Source organism: Epinephelus moara, chromosome 13 (genome assembly GCF_006386435.1).
Source record: "Epinephelus moara isolate mb chromosome 13, YSFRI_EMoa_1.0, whole genome shotgun sequence".
Taxonomy (NCBI): Eukaryota; Metazoa; Chordata; class Actinopteri; order Perciformes; family Serranidae; genus Epinephelus; species Epinephelus moara.
In genome coordinates this window covers 20,887,306-20,906,098 of record NC_065518.1, presented here as the reverse complement: position 1 = coordinate 20,906,098, position 18,793 = coordinate 20,887,306, and the positions used below count along the sequence as shown (strand labels likewise).

Below are 18,793 nucleotides of genomic sequence, written 5' to 3'. Positions count from 1 at the left end.
ACATACGGGGCATGAGATATGCCCATTCAAAGTTTGCAATTTCAATCGGTTGCTATAGCGCCCCCCTTTGGCCAATTGATGCAATATTGCTTCATTCGCATCCTCCCATGACCCTCTACCACTGTGCCAAATTTCACATGGATTGACCAAGTCAGTGAGGAGAAAAACGTGGAACAGACACACAGACAGACAGAGGTTTTGTCATTATATAGTAAGATAAGATATGACAGCTTATGATATTGTTTATAATATAAGGAAATTATTTAGGGGATAAACATTATGTGCACAAAGTATACATTAAAATACTTTATTCAGTGTAATAAACTAAATACTTTTGGGATGCTCTTGTTTTATTCAGCCTCAGGTGACTGTGATGACACCTTCCTGTGTACCTGTGTGAGGAGCTCCTCAAACTCACCAACCCAGAGGAAGCAGACTGAGCTCCGTGCTGGTCAGGCTGGGGCAGTCAGTTATCTTGGCTGGTGGGTGAAGATGGTGTCCTGCCCTGTGAAACAGAAAAACAAGTAGCCTAATGAATAATGTTACACCCAACTATGCAACATTTGTATTGTTGAATGTATCCTCCAATGACGGAATGATATTACAAACAATGAGATAATGTTGTCACCACATTATGTCCCTATTAGTTCTTTTGCAGTATTAGTGAGGGGATTACTTGTTTAGCCGGCTAAGAGAAAGGCAACCACAGCCCTTCTGCTGGTCCGGTAGTCTTTAATCCTTCTTATCTGGTCTGGAGTAAACACATCTTCTCTGTCATCGAGGAAATCCTTTATGTTGAGTCTGACTGATTTTTTAAAATGATAATGGGTTTTCTTAATGTCAGTATTTATTACTTTACCTCTGTGTGTTACAGCCATCTACACTTAACTAAAACTAGAATTACCACCTCGTACTTGTGTGCCTCAGTGAACTAGTCAAGTTGCAGTTCAAGAAAACATGGATACTTCACACACATCTTCTCTCTAGCAGCACAGAAGAGTTATACAATCAGCACAGTTTCAAGGTGGCCACCCAATATTAGAGTCACCAATTCAGTATCTGACCAAATGTCTCCCCTTCTGTTACTGAGATATGACGTTGAGTAATGGTCAGAAAAGTGTTTTTGCAGAAAACTATGATGTCACAGTGAAGTTGACCTTTGACCTGTTAGAGATATATTTTGTCGTCACCTCATTATAATATCCTGTTAGATGTTTGTGTGAAATGTTTTGTCGGAATTAGTGTATGAATCCTTGAGTTATGGCCAAAAACATGTTTTGGGGAATCACAGTGACCTTGACCTTTGACCAACAAATACTAATGATTTTTATCATTGAGTTCGAGCGGATGTTTGTGCCAAATTTGAATAAATTCATCTTTAGGCATTCCTGTCGTATTTATGAGGATGGGAAGTAAAACAGAGAGAGTGAGGTATAGAAAACTAGTCAATAAGTTAAATCAAAGTGCTCAGGGCATTTTTGTTAATGCCGTTAATAACGTTAACTCCCCTCTTGTGAGAGCTATTATTCAAGACAGATGAAAAAGCACTGGTGCAAGATGCTATCTAGTTATCGCCAACCCCGCCAGACGTGTGGGAAGGCAACCTGGGTCTCTGCCAGCCCTCAAGATTACCAAGGGACAATCCTGCCACCAGACATGTACAAACAGGCCCTGGTGCAAGACACCACTAAGGGCTACCTAAGGTTTGCCTGCCCTGCAAGACGCAAAGGTTTTCCAATCCTTCAGCAAACAGGAATGTCAGTCTTGATCAGAGTCGCTGTCATCAGTCCATCTCGGGCAATCAAAAGGACCTGTCTTGTATCTTCTGTATGTGAAGAAGCTGAAGCCTGAAGTCGAGGGTGCTGACTCATCATGGCTGTCCTTACAGCTACGCCTCCGCCTCTTTGTACTTACCCGCTCTGTGTAGCTTTCTTTCCTGATTCTTTTTATGGAGGAACTGAGGCCTGAAGTTCAGGGAGCAGACTCTGACCTTTGAAAGACTGATGATAGACCTTCAGCTGGATGTTCCACCTGCTGCCCAGGAAGCTCCTGATGCTGTCCAAAATGACCAGAGAGGAGTGTCAGCAGGGACAGGAGGATCCACTTGTCACCAGTCCTCATCAGGTGGGATCTGCTGGATAAGAGGGGAGCATGGAGCATGTCTGCAAAGTCCTCTTCATCCTCTTCAGACAGGGAGTCGGCATCTTCACTGGTGTCTTTATCCTCCTCTTTGTTGGTTTATTGATGGCCATCTTCATCTTTGTTGTCAGAGGATTGAATAAGATCACTTTCACAGGCATCCGCAACACCAATCTCATACTCACCTTCCTCCTCTTCATCAGAATTTGGAGACTGTGACCTTCATGTTGGATGTTTGATGGGTTTGAGGGGAAAAAAGTTAAAGCAGCCAAAAAAGTGACTTTGCACTACAAGAAGTTAATATTTAAAAAGAGTAAAAAAAAAACACTACAGCAAAACCCATACAAATACTGCACTGCACTTGTCACAATGCATCCGGCACACAATGTGCTACACGTTTTTATATGAAATATTGTCCAGTTTTTCTGCAATTATTTTCAACAGATGAGGACATGGGAAACAATTTATGCTGCATTCGTGTGAGACTTAAAAATAACCATGAAATACTCTTCCTAGTGCACTTAGAAAAACTCAACCTAACTAATAATATGTCAACAACAAAAAAATAAAATAAAATAAAACAAGATAAAATCAAATCAAATCAAATTAAATTAAAACAAAACAATAATAATATCCTGAGTTGACATTATAACTATCTTCAGATATGTGGTTGAAGAGTTTTACTGTAGCTGTTTTGAAACTAAACATGACAGGAAATATGAAGCTGTTTCCTTGTCTATTCTTCAGGGTTGCTGAGCAGAGAACACATAACATAACGGCGAAAATAATAATAACAATAATAATACTAATAATAATAATGACGATAATAATATTAATAATTTGTAGTAGTATAAAACATATTTTTCTTATCCAATCTGTACAGTTTTCCTGTTGCTTTAACTTTGCCTCAGTGCTCTCAAATTATAAGTTCAGTGGATATGTTCAACTGAACTGATCTATTACAGCTTCAACCTGTAACTAAGTCACCTTGGTCTGATTATTAGCAGGACTGAAGTTCTGTTTATCAGTTTACAAGTGAATGTCAGATGTTGGAGCAAACCCCTCATACTCTGAATAGCTGGGCCTTTACTAAGGGCGATGATTCAAGGCTGGCATCCAAATCTTTCATCGACATGAAGCGAGATCGAATAGCAGAGAAATTAAATTCAAGTGATGCAAAGGGGCAGAGAAGAACAGCTGTTTTTGTGTAAATTCCTAAGTCACCAACCCACATTCAGCATAAGACAGAGAGGCTGTCAAGGGCAGGGTGAGAGGGAGGGAGACGAGAGAGGAAGAAGGGGGGGACGAAGGGGCTCACAGAGAGCGCACTGTTAGAGGACAGAAGAGTGTTAACAGCCAGCGTAGGTAGATCACCGGACAAACGCTGCAGCTACAAGTCAGGGCGGAGAGGGAAGGAGTGAGAAACAGATAGGGAGGTTCACACGTGCGAGGAGAGAAGCGGAGTGTTTGGGCAACAGGAGCTTTTGGTAGGCAGAAAGAGGGCAGCCAAGCCTGAGGAGATGCTGTGAGGAAAGGGTGCCAAGTGATGGAGCTTGAAGCAGTCAGCAGGCGGCCACAATTAGTCAGGTACAGCAATATGGCATCTTCATTCTGATTCTTGTTTATTTATAAGTAGTATTTGAACAACTTAATTTAATTTATTCAACTAAAAACCACAGAAAGATACTTGAATGTATGAATATATCCTGTATTTTTATTAATTGTATATGTTTACAGCACAGTTTGTTATACATTGTAAACAAAAAGACTGCTGTTGCTCAAGGTTACCAGCATTGTGAAGCAGTGATGTGATGTATTATCTGTGGCTGAACTACTACAGGCCCACTGGGGGACTTTTCTCAGCTTTGCTAGGCTGTGATATCTCAGCTGCATTTACCCAGCAACTTTTATGCCTCCTACAAACCAACGTCACTGTGTAAATCCATGTGATATATGCTGTGTACAATAATCCAGTATCCTCAAGAGGCAGTCAAATTAATCGCTGTGACAGCGCCTTACGTCACCACCTAACTTATCAAGGTCAAACAGATAGTGATGATTTTGTTGACATTGAAGCGCGTAAGAATGCAGGAGACATGCAAATGTTTTTGCTGATGGAGAGGGAGGATATTTTATTCAACATGCTCTGTGTCCAACTTCACATGATGCTCCAGAGTCCTCAGGCGCCACAAAGCGCACTCTGTGTGGTACACAGACCCACCATTTGTCCTCCCCTCCATCCCTCTTTAGCATTTTAAGTCCTCTCCTCCCCGAGCAGTGACCCCCGCTGATTAAGAAGGAGATTTTCCAAATATTTCACAACACCCACGTAACCCCCAGCGGCTATGAGGTTGTTGGTCTCTGCTCTCATCTCTCACAAAGACTTGATTGTATCCCCCCTATTTACTCCATGTCTCGCTTGCAGAGGATTGTGGTTGATATGGACGTAGACCTCTGGATCACCCACGAGTGCCTGTGGGGTCTCAGTTTCTCATGAATTGTTATCTTCAAGTTCATCTGTGCTGCTGTTTTATAAGGATCAACAGTAACTGTTCAGTTTAGATAAGCTGGGAAATGAAGCTTTGCTGAGGCAGCTACAACAGGTGTTGGTTAAAAGTAGCTGAAAACCAGTTTTAAAATCTCAAATAATAATTGCTTTGAGTAGTCACGTGAGCTTGTACATCATTATTACATTGCACATGATAAAAAAACATACATACATCAACTGCAAATACAGAAAATGGGGGTATTGTACATTTCTGCAAACCACAGACATGTTTGATTCGTACGTTTCATGCGTATCATACATATCATATTGACGTTTATAAAGTGATGTAGCATATGACGGTGGATAGCATGTCACCTGGGCGAGGCGGCTGCCAACCTGCAGACTGCTCCAACAAAACAGCAATGACGGTCGGTTGTCACCCAGGTTGTCACCTACTGTAGGTGGGACAGTTGCTAAGCTGCAGGCCACTGTTTGAGAGCAACGCACAGCAACACTGTTTCTTTCAGAGGCCCATCACTGCTTCTACAGCGGCTTTTGTGCTACCTCAGACGGGGATTTTTTTGCCGAAACATCACCTTTTCCTAACTCTAACCAAGTGATTTTTGTGCCTGAATATAAGCATGTTAATCACAGTGTTGTTAGAGATGTAAAATTTTAGCATATCAGCTATATAATAACAGGAAACATATCCATGGTCTGCAGAAACATACAGTGCAAACATTTTTTCTGGCTATTGGTTTAAATGCAGCACACATATAAAGTAGCTAAGCATAAAAAATGTGGTGTTCACAGACCGATTAAAATACAACAGATACTACATATAAACAGCAAGCAGTTTGGCACAAAATAGAAACTTAGGAAAAATACAAACTGAAAATCTCAAAATACTCACCTTTTCTAAATACACATATACTCTATAGCAGTGGTTTCCAACTGGTCCAGCCACAAGGTCCAATTTTCTCCTTAGTCATTAGTTCAAGGTCCACACAGTTTAATACATGCAGCGTCATACTTGCATTTGGTCATGTCGTCATGCTAGTTTGCTGTCTCTGTCAAGTAGCTGTCTGTTAGTCACTCACTCTACAGCAGAAAATGGCACTTCAAAATATTCAAAATTCTGTGCCAGAAATTCACTGTACTTCAAAACAAAGTGTGTTTGTTACCAACTTGACACGTTTGCAGTCACTTGCAGTCCCTTTAAAATGGACCCACGACCCACTTTTGGACCGTGACCCACCAGTTGGGAACCACTGCTCTACAGTAAGAAAGTAAAGGTGGAATAGATCTGTGTAATTCATAAAGTAAATGGTACTTTATATAGTACTATAAGTAGTAATTCAAATAGTATTGGAACATAAAAAATAAGGCATTTAAAGTGTAGGGTTTAGTGGCATCTAGGGTTGAGGTTGCAGATTGCAACCAGCTGAAACTTTTCCTGTGTGCCAAGCGTGTAGGAGAACTACAGTGGCTGATGCAAAAATGCAAAAAGGTAAATGGCCCTATCTGGAGTTAGTGTTTGGTTTGTCTGTTCTGGGCTACTGTAGAAACAACATGGCGGACTCTGTGGAGGGGGACCCGCTCTGTATCTAAATATAAACAGCTCGTTCTTAGGTAAATAAAACACGACTCTTAGTTTTAGGTGATTATAAACCAGTGAAAACATAGTTCTGAATATCATATACCAAAAAAAGTACTTAGTTGCACAGGAAGTACAGGTGCCAGAGACATGCAACCGTTTGACCTGCACAGAAACAGATCTGCTGATAAAACCTTGTGATCATGTGCCCGAAGAGACAGCATGACTCTACAGAAACCCAAAAACCTGTGACAGAGTAAAAACCCACCCCTTCCCACACATTCGTCTTCAACAGGCCCCTTCACTTCCCCGGCTCCATGCTCCTTTATTTTGGTTGTCTGCCCTCAGCAGTCCACGCTGCAGTTCTGCAGCTCGGGACACATTCCAAATCTCGTCTCTCATACCAGCCCGTCGCTGCTGCCAGATTGGTTTTCACACAGTCCTGGGGCCCCTCCCTGCTACCACGGCGATGCAGCTGTCACCTGTCAGTTTCGTGGTGGGGATGCGCACCGGCCTGTTGTGGCTCAGAATAGAATTGTGGGAGACTTTTTGCTGGAAGTGGGAGAGCCGTAACACCAAAGTCTCTGGGTGGATGAACAGTTGACTGGGAAAAAATCTCAACTATATGGGAATGTGGCAAATGTGAGCTCGGAGGTTATGGGGTGCTTCTCATGGGAGTGACTGACTGCTTCTTCTGAGGGAGACTCTGGTGCAGATTGTATTGGTAAGGCCTCATGTCTTAGCGTCACTCAGGGCAACCAAGTCATTCAAATGTGTAGGAAAAGCTAGCTAGACTGTTCACGTCACATGTGTACTCAATTTTTTTAAGATTTTTGTGTGGCACTGTGAGTGTGAGGCCCTTTTTATTTTGCGATTTCTTTGCTTGATTATTCAAAAATCCATTATAATGTAGACATCTTGTGTCTTTTGTGTGTGTGTGCCACTAAGTAAATACTGTATGACCTTGAATAATGTCTTAAAAACACACTTATATATGATATATCCTGGTTAAAGTTCACATTCAGCTTTGGTTTGGGTGCAAACGCTGACATTTTGGATGTGACATTTGCATCCTGCTCTGACATTTCTGACAAAAGTTTGTGACTGTGAGCCTCTTCTCAGTAATTTATCTGTCTTTTCTTTTTATGGGTTTCTCTGTGGATGCTTTCAACTGCAGTCTGTATTTGAATATTTGTGTTTTATGCTGCAGAATGGATGACCAGGACAGAGTGAGCCAAGCATCCAGCGTGGCTACTATTTCCTACTTTCCTGTCATGAAGGCTTGTTTTAAGTTTTCTATCTTGTAATGTCTGTCTCTGACGCATGTGCCATTACTGCATGCAAGTATATATAACTGAGTGGATTAAATTTACTCAAATGTATATAACTTCCTTTTTTTTTGAGTAACAGGAAAGCGATGGAAAGGTGCAAACATTTGGGAAAAGATGTCAGGCTGCCAAGAGAGACCCCAACTGTCCTGTGGTCATCAGAGGATGGCTCAACAAAAAAGTAATTTCCCAACATGGTTAACAATTTATAACTTCATCATTGCATGTAGCAGAGTGACTGATTCAAGCAAAGAGCAGCCCATAATGAATCTCCCTCCTGCAGGACAGCTCTGGTTTGAAGCTGTGGAAGAGGCGGTGGTTTGTCCTCTCCAACTTCTGTCTGTTTTACTATAAAGGTACACAGCTTGTAGCCAAACACTCTGCCTGGAATGAAACTCTTTCATGTGCTCTGACTGTACAACAATGAACTCTTCTTCTTTTTCTGTCGCCCTGGCAGACAGTAGAGAAGAATCTGTGCTGGGCAGCATCCCACTGCCGAGCTACAAGATCCTGTTCTGCACGCCACGAGAATGCAAGAACAGAAAGTTTACCTTCAAGGTATCATCATTCGGTTGCTCGCTCAGTCACTAAATGCATTGTCAACATTTGATTTTAAGTCTTATATTGTGGATCACACAGGAAGTTTTCTAACTCCACTGAACACATCAACAGTGTGACTTTGTGAATGATTTCTGTAACATTAGGTGGTGCACCAAGGGATGCGCTCCTATTTCTTCAGTGCTGACACTCAGGAGGACATGCTGGGTTGGGTCCGAGCCCTCAGTCAGTCTGCTGCGATGGAGACAAACAGCTCCCTGAACAGGTACAGCACTATTTATTACGGACGTGAGGTGTTATACAGTGAATCTCAAGCATTTTTTAGTGTTAAGCCCCTTTTTGCTCTGATGCTTTCAGGCGTTGCTCAAGCTATCAGGATTTCACACAGATAGGTGGCAGCAGTGAATCGGTGGACTTCCCTAAACCCCCCTCTGATGGAGAGGGTCCCTCCCAGAGACACAAACACGTCAGCAGGACTCTGAGCGAACCGAGTCATCTCGCTGGTGGGAGGATGGGGACGTCGCGCTCAGAGCAGAGGGGGAGGCGGAGCGTGCGTCAGAGAAACAGCAGGTTGTCAAGTCATCTGTGTGTGTGAAAGACACATATTTAAATCCCAGTGGTTTACTTAGAGGGGGAAAAAAAGCATCACCAGGAAGGTCCCAGCTTTGGCATCTCTGTTCTGTTTTCTCTTCAAATAGAACACCCAGTCCTCCGGATTATAATGGAAGAAGAGCTTGTGGTCCACACCAAGAGGAAGACTCTGGTCAAAACACACCACCCACACAGACAGAAATGGGTTCTCTGACCTCGAGAGGTCAGCTGGGGTCACGACCTCACACACCAGTGGGAAGGGTGGACATCCGACCTCAGGATGATTCGGGCATGGTGCCACAAACCCTGTACTACGCACCGGCCTCACCTAACCTGGAGCTCAAATCCACTCCAACAACTCCAGTCACGGAAAGATGGCAGAATCTAAGCAAGGTCAGGACTTGTATGGTTGATCTTGATCAGAAAATGTAATCCAATGGCCAGGGTTAAAGAAATAATCCTGATGATGTCAAAGCACACTACTTAAAGGGACAGTTCACCCCCAAATCAAAAACACATATTTTTCCTCTTACATGTAGTGCTGTTTATCAGTGTAGACTGTTTTGATGTGAGTTGCAGAGTGTTGGAGATATCGGCCGTAGAGATGTCTGCCTTTTCTCCAGTATAATGAAACTAGATGGCACTCGGCTTGTGGTGCTCAAAGCTCCAAAAAAAACATTTGAAAAACTCAACAGCGATGCCTCTTTCAAGAAATCATAACCTGGTTACTCAAGATAATCCACAGACCTTGTTGCGAGGAGTTTCATGTAGGAACTATTTTCTTTCCACCGAACTTCACCCGTCAACCTTATCTCTGCGCAGAAGGAAGCATGAATCTACTGCTAGCTCACCTAGCACCACTGCGCTAGCTAACGTTACAGCTCAGCCATGGAGGATGTCATTAATGTTTACATCTCGCGCTGTCACACACAAGAGCCCCTCGTACATGAGTAGATGCACACTTCCTTCTGCGCAGTGAAACAGTTGGTAGGTTGAAAGAAAGAAAATAGTTCCTACATGAAACTGCTCACAACAAGGTCTGTGGATTATCTTGAGTTACCGGGTCATGATTTCTGGTAAAAGACATTACTGTTTAACATAATTTTGTTGTCTTGTTATTCACACCTTGTCTTTTCATTGTTTACAGCCCACACCTACATATGGGTCTGTCCATCATATCTCGAGTGGGAGACGACCCTTAGGAAAGGTGATTATAGTATGAACAATACATGTATAGCAAGCATCCAGACTGGTGTGCAGCAGTGTACGGTGGCACAGTACGTTTTGTATAATGTCATGCGTTCTCTGTTCTTGTCATCTACATGCTGTCTCTCCTCAGAGCTACTCCACAGGCGCACATGCAGACTTACTGCCCCCTTTGCCCCCGTCATCGAGAGCCGCACATGCTCCCCACCACCCACACCACCACCACCACCACCATCATCACCATCACCGCAGCAATTTATCTGTTTGTGTGCTACCGCCAGCTATGGTACAGCCAGCTATGCTCTGTGTTCCTGTAGTGTCTTGTGTGGTACAAGTTGTATTATGTTCTCTGTATATGTATGTGTCCTCAAAAACACTGTTGTGTTGTGGTGTCGTCTCTAACTGTGCAGACTAATTTTGTCAGTATAACCGAGAGTGTTTTTGTAGACTATGTGATACTGTCCTGAAGTTTAATATGTATGTCACTGACTTGTTTTTATGTCCATGTCACCGTACTATATTGTCACTAATGCTTATTGTGTCCATTTTATTTGTGACTAATAAATCATATATTGTGCTCATTGTTTTTATTGTGTTTAATTCTAGTTATATATGTGTGTTTTGTCTGATTTTGTCAAGTTCTGCTGTGATTATAACATATGACATGAGAGTTACACGAAGCAGCTGATTGCCAAATATATTTCTTTCAATTTTATGACCAATGGCTGCAGTCTCTGTTTGTGTCACCACAGGGCTGAAGCTTGCACAATGCTCTCTTGAAAGACAGCTCACTCTTCACATTAAAGCATTCAAGCGTCAACCAATATTAACCGACTGTAGCCGACACAAAGTATTTCATAAAAACATATTTGAAAAAGATCGTATAAAAATTAAATTTACAACCACATATTGATAAAAGCTGGCGAACAGGAACAAGCAATATCAAAAAGCACTGTTTTTAAAAAATATATTTTTTAACAATGATGCATTTCAGCCCCCAAAGCCTGACCCGAGGGAAGCCCCACCAATCAGGCCTCTTGAAAGTGATGCAGATGTGAGTATATTTACAATGCTGCCATATGGCTAACTGTCACCATGGTACATTGCTGCTATTTATCTTATTATATGTTTCTCTCTGAGTTTTGATTTTTCCCTTTTCAGGCTGTGTTGACAAGGTTGTGTGGGTGTGACAAGCTGCTCCAGTCTCTGTCTGTCGAACTGGCCCAGCTACAAATGGATAAAGTGAGTAATTACCCCATTAGACTACAAATTTAAGGCTATAAATAATGAATAGCAAATAGAAAATTAGCATGTTGTGACTGGTTTAAGGATGAAAGTAAGAAAGACTTAATTTCCTTTTCGCAGGACAGCTGCCAGTGTGCATTAGAGGTGTCCAGACTGCAGCTGGAGGAGTGGAAAAACCAGGGGCCCAGGGCCCAGGAAGAAGCACTGACCCAGAAGGCTTTGCTTCAGGAAGAGCTGGTCACAATCCGTGCCAGGATGTGTGATGTATCATTGGTGTGTATTAAGCACAGGTGCAGGGAATCAGAATGAGACAATACAGTGGCACTGCTTGGATTGCCTTGCTTATTATGCCATTAATCATTCAGCACGGATGTAATATGTTTATAAACTGTCGATCTTTTTATTCAGGAAATGGAGAGGGTGTGGAGTCAGTATGAGAGAATGGAGAGTGAACTGATGGTTATCCGTTCACATCTTCAGCACATCTGTCACTTTGGACTGCCACAGGTATTTGACAAGCACAAACAGGTGTGTGTTATGTGTGTGTATGTTTATAGTTTTTAGCCATTGACCTTAACGTCACACAAGTACAGAATATTCATGATTCAGAGTCGGAGCCAGAATTGTTTGCACATGGCTCTCAATTGGAGGTGGCTGAGCTCACAGCTAACAGTGATAACAGCGTGAACAGTGCTAACAATGGCAACAGTGTTGATGTATGGGGGCGACAATGCTTTTCGGCCACCATGAGTCAGTGGTAACTAACACATGAGCGCAGTGCAGACACACCGTGATTAGCTCACCAGTGGGATACACACACAGTGACTCACATACGCTAACATGCATACACGGCCAGACCGTCTACCACAACAAAGTACAGAGAAGCTCAGATTACAAAATACACAGAGGCAGCATGACTTCATTCTCTGCTCAGCACGCCATCCACTATATCTTTACAGAGCAAATCGTTTTTTGCTGCTATATTAATGAACATACAGAACCTTTAAGGCTCATAAGTTTGAGTAATAACTTTTGTTTCGTTCTCTTATCAGGACCAGTCTCAGGCCCAGAGAGAGCTGTGGATGATGGAGGACATCCTGGCCGGACTTAGGATCAACAGGGATCACTTCCGCTTCCTGCTGGGACTACAGAGGCACCACTGTAAGCATCACCTCTTCTTCACTGTCATGCTAAGAGACTGTGGCTAATGGAGAAGTTTAGACTGTATAATTATGCCTACATGATTGTTAGCAGTTAACAAAAATAAGGTGATATTTCAGTGTTTTGTGGTGGTCAAACAATTACCTCTTGCTTCCATTTGGGGCTGCCAGTGAGCAAAGTTGCCTGGCTCATCTAAAAACCTGACAATAGATGAACAGTGTCAAGACAGTGACCTTTCTGTCTCCCCCTCAGTGTACCAGCCGACATCTCCACATCCTGGATCCCCTGGCTCACCCACAGAGAGGCCGCACAGTGGAATGGTACGACTCCTGTCCATTGTTTGTTTCGTTGTCAGCGTTCCCTGACGTTTCCTCTCTCTGCTTATGAACAAATGCGGAATTGTTGTCCACTCAGTGCGAAGGTTAAATCCATCTGCTGGCATCTGGCCACAGCATTTTGTTTTACATTTGCAGAACTCTTCTTTGGAGTTTGGTATGATTCTAGGCTACTTTACTTGGTAAGAATGTACGATAGTAGATCAACCGAACAGCAGGATGTGCAAGCCAGAGTTGTCTGTGCCATCTTCTGCCTTCATTCAGATATCATTAAGGCCCAGACACATCAAACCAATGGTCAGCCGCTGTTGGCAAGCATCTGTGTCCTGCACCGCTGGCACTCATCAGCCCTTGTTGGCCCTTGTTGACTTTTTTCAGCTGATTCAACATGCGGAATTGCCAGTGATGACGGAGGAGCCCATCTTTAAATGAAAACACTAGGATAGGCACTTCAGCTCAGTGCATGAGAAGAGAAATGGAAGTGAGGAAAGCAAACAAATGACTGTTTGTGTTATCGTTCACGAGTAAAATCCTTTATTCTTTCAACATCGGGTTGTGTCATTATTGGGCTAAGTGGCTAACTAGCATCTTGAATCCGTCCGATTGGCCTTCCTAGTGTACCTTTTCGAATGATGAATACAAATATTGCTGCCTGTTGGTATGGGGAGTTATTTTCTTTCATGTGGGTGCAGAAGGTACATGCTAGTTGGCCATTGGCTGTAGTCTTTGTGATGTCTTCAAATGCAATTTTTTGGCCGAGATACAGGTGACATGAAGTGACGCAACAGTCAGCCTTTTGTTGACATGAGTTCTCTGATGTCTGTCTAGTATGTCTGGGCCTTAAATTAATCTAAAAATACATTTTGACTGTTGAGATGACCAGATGATCGTGTTAAAGATTGATACTACTATGTTGAGGCATGCAGTATCAATGTTTGTCAGTCTGGTATGGATGTGGTAAAATCCTCTATCACATCCCTTGTGATAATTATGCCCTCAGGATGTGGAACAAGAGCCACCACTCCGCCCACCGTTACCCCAGGAGCTACAGGAATGTTACCAGAGCAGGGATCAGGGCCATGGCTGGACAGAATCGCCATATGAGGTTTGTGAAATATAGACATCATCACTGGCTAACCTTATCGATTAAAAATGTTTAAACATTTTTTTCTCTGCTTATGTTTCAGGGAATCTACAGCCACGCTGTTGATCCTGTGCAGAGAAGAGGAAACAGCCAGCCTGACCTCCTTAATGTGAAAGCACCGAAAGACGCATTTGGTTGGCAGAGATATATTCAATACAAACACAGTGCATGAAAAGGGTGATATTAATACAATGGCCTGTAGATTAAGATTTTCTCACATATCTATTATTAAACAGCTTTAATAGGTGTTTCATGCAAATGTTTTATTTCCCAGAGCCCAGCTTTGTATTGTCTTCCACCCTCATATTTCCTCTCTCTTCTTTCCTGTCACCCTCTCCTCCCACCCATCCTTTCTCACTCCCTCTATCCTTCCACTCCTCTTTCCTCTGTTTTCATTTCATCTTTAGAATCTGGTTCAAAGTGGATCCCACCAGATACAACAAACCAATCAACCAAGGTTTGATCCTTCATTATTTCCTGTTTGCTGCTGGTTATAACTATATCTGGATGTATGCGATGTGATCCAAAACGCTCCAAATATAGAAGCAGTCAAAGCTGATTTTTTCCCCTCATTGCAATCACAGCCAAATTCCAATTCTTTGATTCTCTCATCTTCCTTGCAATTAGGGCATGTTGCAGTGCCTGTTGTAGGCGAGAGGGGGAGGCAGAGGCTCACGTCTCAGTGCAGTAGCTCTGTCTTCTCACATTTGCCACCCAACCCCCCCTTTCTCACATGCTCACACACATACATATATACATACAGACATACAGATGAAGGCAACCATATGCACACCTCTGCACGATAATAGTGTTTTTCATATGCAAATCATGGATTCTGGTTCTTGCGTTACCTTTTCGACATGCATACTGCAGATTCATAAATGACTCATATTCTAAACAGCCTATATCTTTCCTAGAAGATGAAGATGAGTGAAGAGGAGCAGATCGAGCGGATAAAGAGGAATCAGGAGAGGATGACTAATAGAAAGAAACCCCCCATACCCACTCCAGGTCAAAGTTCAGAGACAAAAGAGGAGGTCTGCCAAATCATCAATCAGCGTAACTGACTGAATCACTACATTGTATTACACACCAAATATGCATTCCCTAATCCACCTTGGTGTTTCCTCAGGCACCCTTTCCTCTAAGGGTGACACGAGTTGTTACAGCCGTACTGCCGTCCTCTCTCGTGGCCAGACGGGTCTCTGTTGAGGATCCCCCACCCGAGCTCGACAACCCACTGCCCGAGCAGATCCCGCCTGAGATGCAGCAAAGATTGGCCGAGCAGAATAAAAAAATGTTGAACAAGCCACCCAGGCGTCTACTGCTGGAGGGCCCTGATCAAAACCAGGATCAGCCCATTAAAAGGACAAACAGGCAGCAGCATCAGGGAGTACTGAGGTCCCCCAAGAGGGTGTCACGGTCAGAATCGAGCAGAGGCGAACCCACAGAGACCCCAAGAAATCGAGGTCAAGACCAAGCAGGGGTAGGAAACGGAAGTGAGAGCTTGGACGTCAGGGTAAGAAAGAATGAAATAAAATGAAATCAGATTCACATGATTGAAGCACTGTATTTTGTAGAACGGTGATTCCATACCAATAATTTTCGAGTTCATTGTAGTTGATATTATCTCATCTCATTCTGACATAACCTCTGTGTTTGGTTAAAATTGGCTTTACTTCTTCATTGTTTGAGGTCCCACAGATGCCACAGTTGTATGTGTAAAAATTAGAGACTGTCCTCCCAAAAAACAACACCACAGGCCGTTTGTACGAGCAGCTCATTGCAACCCATATGTATATGGGTTATATGTTAATTGTTAGGCTGTTGTAATGATGACGGGAGTAAAGGAGGAAGTCAGGTGACTTAGTAAAAAAAAGTGATGAAGTTCGCTTGGCAAGGTCACAGTGGATGGGTCCAACAAACTCAGGACTTTGACCCAGGAGACTGCTGTTTGTGTCCCATGTAAAACCAAAAGTCATCTTAGGGTAATTCTGTCTATTGTAACCTACTTAACTGACTTTATGTGCATAACATTACATATGTATGTGACATCAGTTATACAACAAACATACTTATCTTAACCAACTGATCTTTTCCTGAGCCTAACCAATCAGTTTTGTTGTCTAAACCTAACCAAACTTTAACTATTTCACAATGTAAACCACGTAAAACTCTGACAATTAACTGTCATTTATGTCATTTTTGTGTTGATCTTCTTTTGCTCCTGTGGGTCATATTATATGACATGTCTGGTTGTATGGGTTGAAGGACTAAAAGAGGACTGAAAAACTTAAAAAAAAATGCATTTTTTAAAATATATATTTTTCTGACTATATTAAAACCAAGTCTGCAGAAACAACACAAACTGAGCTTGCAAGGGAAATTAACAAAAAAATGTACAACTGTACTTCACAGACAAGGAAATGTACAGTATGTTATCCAACATAGCGACATTACTTACAGTGTGTATGGGGTTGAAGAGACCTCAGACAGGTCTAACTTCTTGTTAGGCCTCTATTGCACAGACTGCTACAAAACTCAAATTACAGAAGTTCAAGTAGACTGATTTGGGATTTAGTATTTAACCATGTTTTACAGCAGTGGTCTCTGACAGCCCAAACAGAAGTGATGTGACATTTTATGTTATCTGAAATGAGTTCAGATTCATGTTTATAAGCAATTCTCCTAAATTTAAATAAAGTCATTGAGTATTAAGCTAATAAAACAATGTTAAGTCTGTCTTTTGAGCTGTTAAAGAGGGCCTAATGTGACGCTGCTTGAACAGATGGATGAACGACCCTCTGCCCTCCTGACCTCTGACATGGAACCTGAACTCTGCCTGACCCCTGAGCAGCGCGAGGCCAAACTCCGACGTGTGGAACGAATACGGGAGAGAGTCATAAGAAGGTGGGATGTTTTTTTTTCATTCTTATACTTAAATGTATGAACATATGCTTTATGTATATGAAGGTTTGGAAAAAGTGGTTGTTCTATCTATCTTTATTTCTGTCTGTCTGTCTTTATGTCTGTCTATCAGCGCAGTCAGACAGAGAGCTACTACACAAGATCAGCTACCAATCAGAGGGGAGGGGCAGGAAGTTCATCAGGTGCCCCCTGACACAGCTAGAAAATACAGGATGAACTCAGGTACATATTTCCGAACATAAAATCAATAAGTTAAGGATTGTAAGTAAGATCAAGACACTAGAATTAGGCCTTTTTTTTTATTGCGATCACATATTAGGTTACATTAGTTCTGTTCTGTTCCTGTTTTCAGCCCATGAATCCCACGGTGGCTATGGAAGCTGTGATAACATCAGAGGTTCTGCAGAACTTCAGCTTTCAAGTGGCACATCCCAGGATGAAGAGGAAAGAAACAGACAGGCGAAAAAATCTGAAAGTCAGGTCAAACTTGGGAACAAAACACAACACAAAGATCACAATGGAAGAAAAGGGGTTGCTAAGACTAAAATCAAACGTCCGGCTTCACCCTATCACGTCTCGACCATGACCGTCTACCAGAAAGATGGAGGCATGGGATTTACAAGTTCCAAGGATGAAGAGGAGGAAGAGCTTGATGAGCCTGAAGGTGATGACGGAGAGTTTTCATCCTCCGATCTGAGAGCCAAGTGGTTCCTCTCCACCAGCCAGTGGCAAGGGTTCATACCTTTGCAGATCCATGGCGTAGACTCGTGCAACGAGGAGATATCGGATGTCGAGAACCAGCCAGCATGCAGTGACGACCTCACTGATTCAAACGAAATGTCATCTGCAGTCAGTGAGAGTTTAGAGAAAATGAAAGAGAACCATTCACTCTTCTATAAAATCGCATGTGACATCAGTATTTCAGACACAGATATAACAAAGAATGATGGGGGTTCAAACGCTCAAACAACATCCAGGCCTGAAGATGAACTGCTGATCACAGAACCTGTGCCTGATGAAGCAACCCGTGATGTTGGGGGATCTTCTCACCAAGAGAGCAAGAATCTCAGCCTACATTTGCAGTCAGATGTTAATGAAAACAGCCTCTCAATTAATAATGAACTCCAAGATTCAACCCAGGAAAAAGCAGGGTTGGGTACCCCAGAAAGTCCAGCAAAATTGGAGATCCCTCAAAAAGAATGTGAAGACACCCTAAGGCAAGACAGCCAGTTGGAAACTAGAGAAACTGTCCATGGAGCCCCTGCTCAGGACTCTGCTTCTGATCCGACCATGGATGAAAAGACAAGAGGAGAACAAAGTGCAGCGAAAGAATCGGAAGAAAGAAAGGTGGACCAAGTGAGAGCTGAGAAGCTGAAGAAATGTCGTAGTTTAAGTGAGAACAGCAAAGAGACGGGCCAAGAAGGAAGCCACAACCACTCCATCACTTCCTCCAGCTCTGCACACGAGGGAAGGAGTTTGATTCGGAGTGCCTCTTTCGGGAAGGCACGAGTTACTGTATTAAGGACAAGTTTGTAGAGGCGAGAACAGTGAAGGCTTAAGGAGCTTAGAGGAACGAACTTGGGAAGGACAAGAACACAGTTAAGTGATTTATGGTAAAGGAAAACGCCTAAGGAGGAGGAATTTGGACCTAACTTTGGATTAGAAATGGTAAAATGGGAACATGTAATGTCAGAAATAGTTATATTTGGTAAACTTGAACATTTCCATCATTCATAATATGTGGTTTGAAAATGGTGCAGATAAAATAAAAAGTCTTAAGATAACAAAAACATGCAAATATAGTGATGTTCTTCCAGGTGATGGTAAACATCAAATACCTTATGTATAGTTGCAGTAATGTGCCCTGCATTTGAGGTTAACTCTTTCATTCCTCTTTAAACATGCATCTAACATCACAAAGAAATTATACGTGATTGCTGCTTGTGGATGGCAACATAACCCTGTCATTGTCACTGTAACAAAATGTGTTTTGTATCTCAAATACCCTGATTAATAAACATGCTGTGTGCTACATCCAGATACCGACTCCTGCTTTGTATTTGCATGGATCAC

The 18,793-nt window shown here is 42.5% G+C and overlaps 1 protein-coding gene across 3 annotated transcripts; it reads left to right on the top strand.

Moving 5' to 3' along the window:
* The first annotated feature begins 3,471 nt into the window (after positions 1–3,471).
* si:ch211-234p6.5 (pleckstrin homology domain-containing family A member 7) lies at positions 3,472–18,753 on the top strand. 3 transcript variants are annotated; one of them, XM_050060763.1, is made up of 24 exons: positions 3,472–3,726; positions 7,435–7,504; positions 7,635–7,733; positions 7,836–7,908; positions 8,010–8,110; positions 8,257–8,375; positions 8,468–8,680; positions 8,809–9,094; positions 9,849–9,908; positions 10,041–10,193; positions 10,902–10,961; positions 11,069–11,149; positions 11,273–11,425; positions 11,561–11,659; positions 12,205–12,313; positions 12,566–12,633; positions 13,649–13,753; positions 13,836–13,926; positions 14,200–14,249; positions 14,713–14,829; positions 14,925–15,311; positions 16,581–16,702; positions 16,833–16,942; positions 17,073–18,753. In XM_050060763.1, exons 1-24 carry the CDS (start codon positions 3,686–3,688, stop codon positions 18,254–18,256), a joined length of 3,951 nt encoding a protein of 1,316 aa, XP_049916720.1. In that variant the 5' UTR covers positions 3,472–3,685; the 3' UTR covers positions 18,257–18,753. The 3 variants fall into 3 exon arrangements, with proteins under 3 accessions (XP_049916720.1, XP_049916719.1, XP_049916721.1); XM_050060762.1 differs by having other exon boundaries at positions 14,710–14,829; XM_050060764.1 differs by lacking the exon at positions 3,472–3,726 and adding an exon at positions 6,211–6,948 and having other exon boundaries at positions 14,710–14,829.
* Positions 18,754–18,793: the final 40 nt, after the last annotated feature.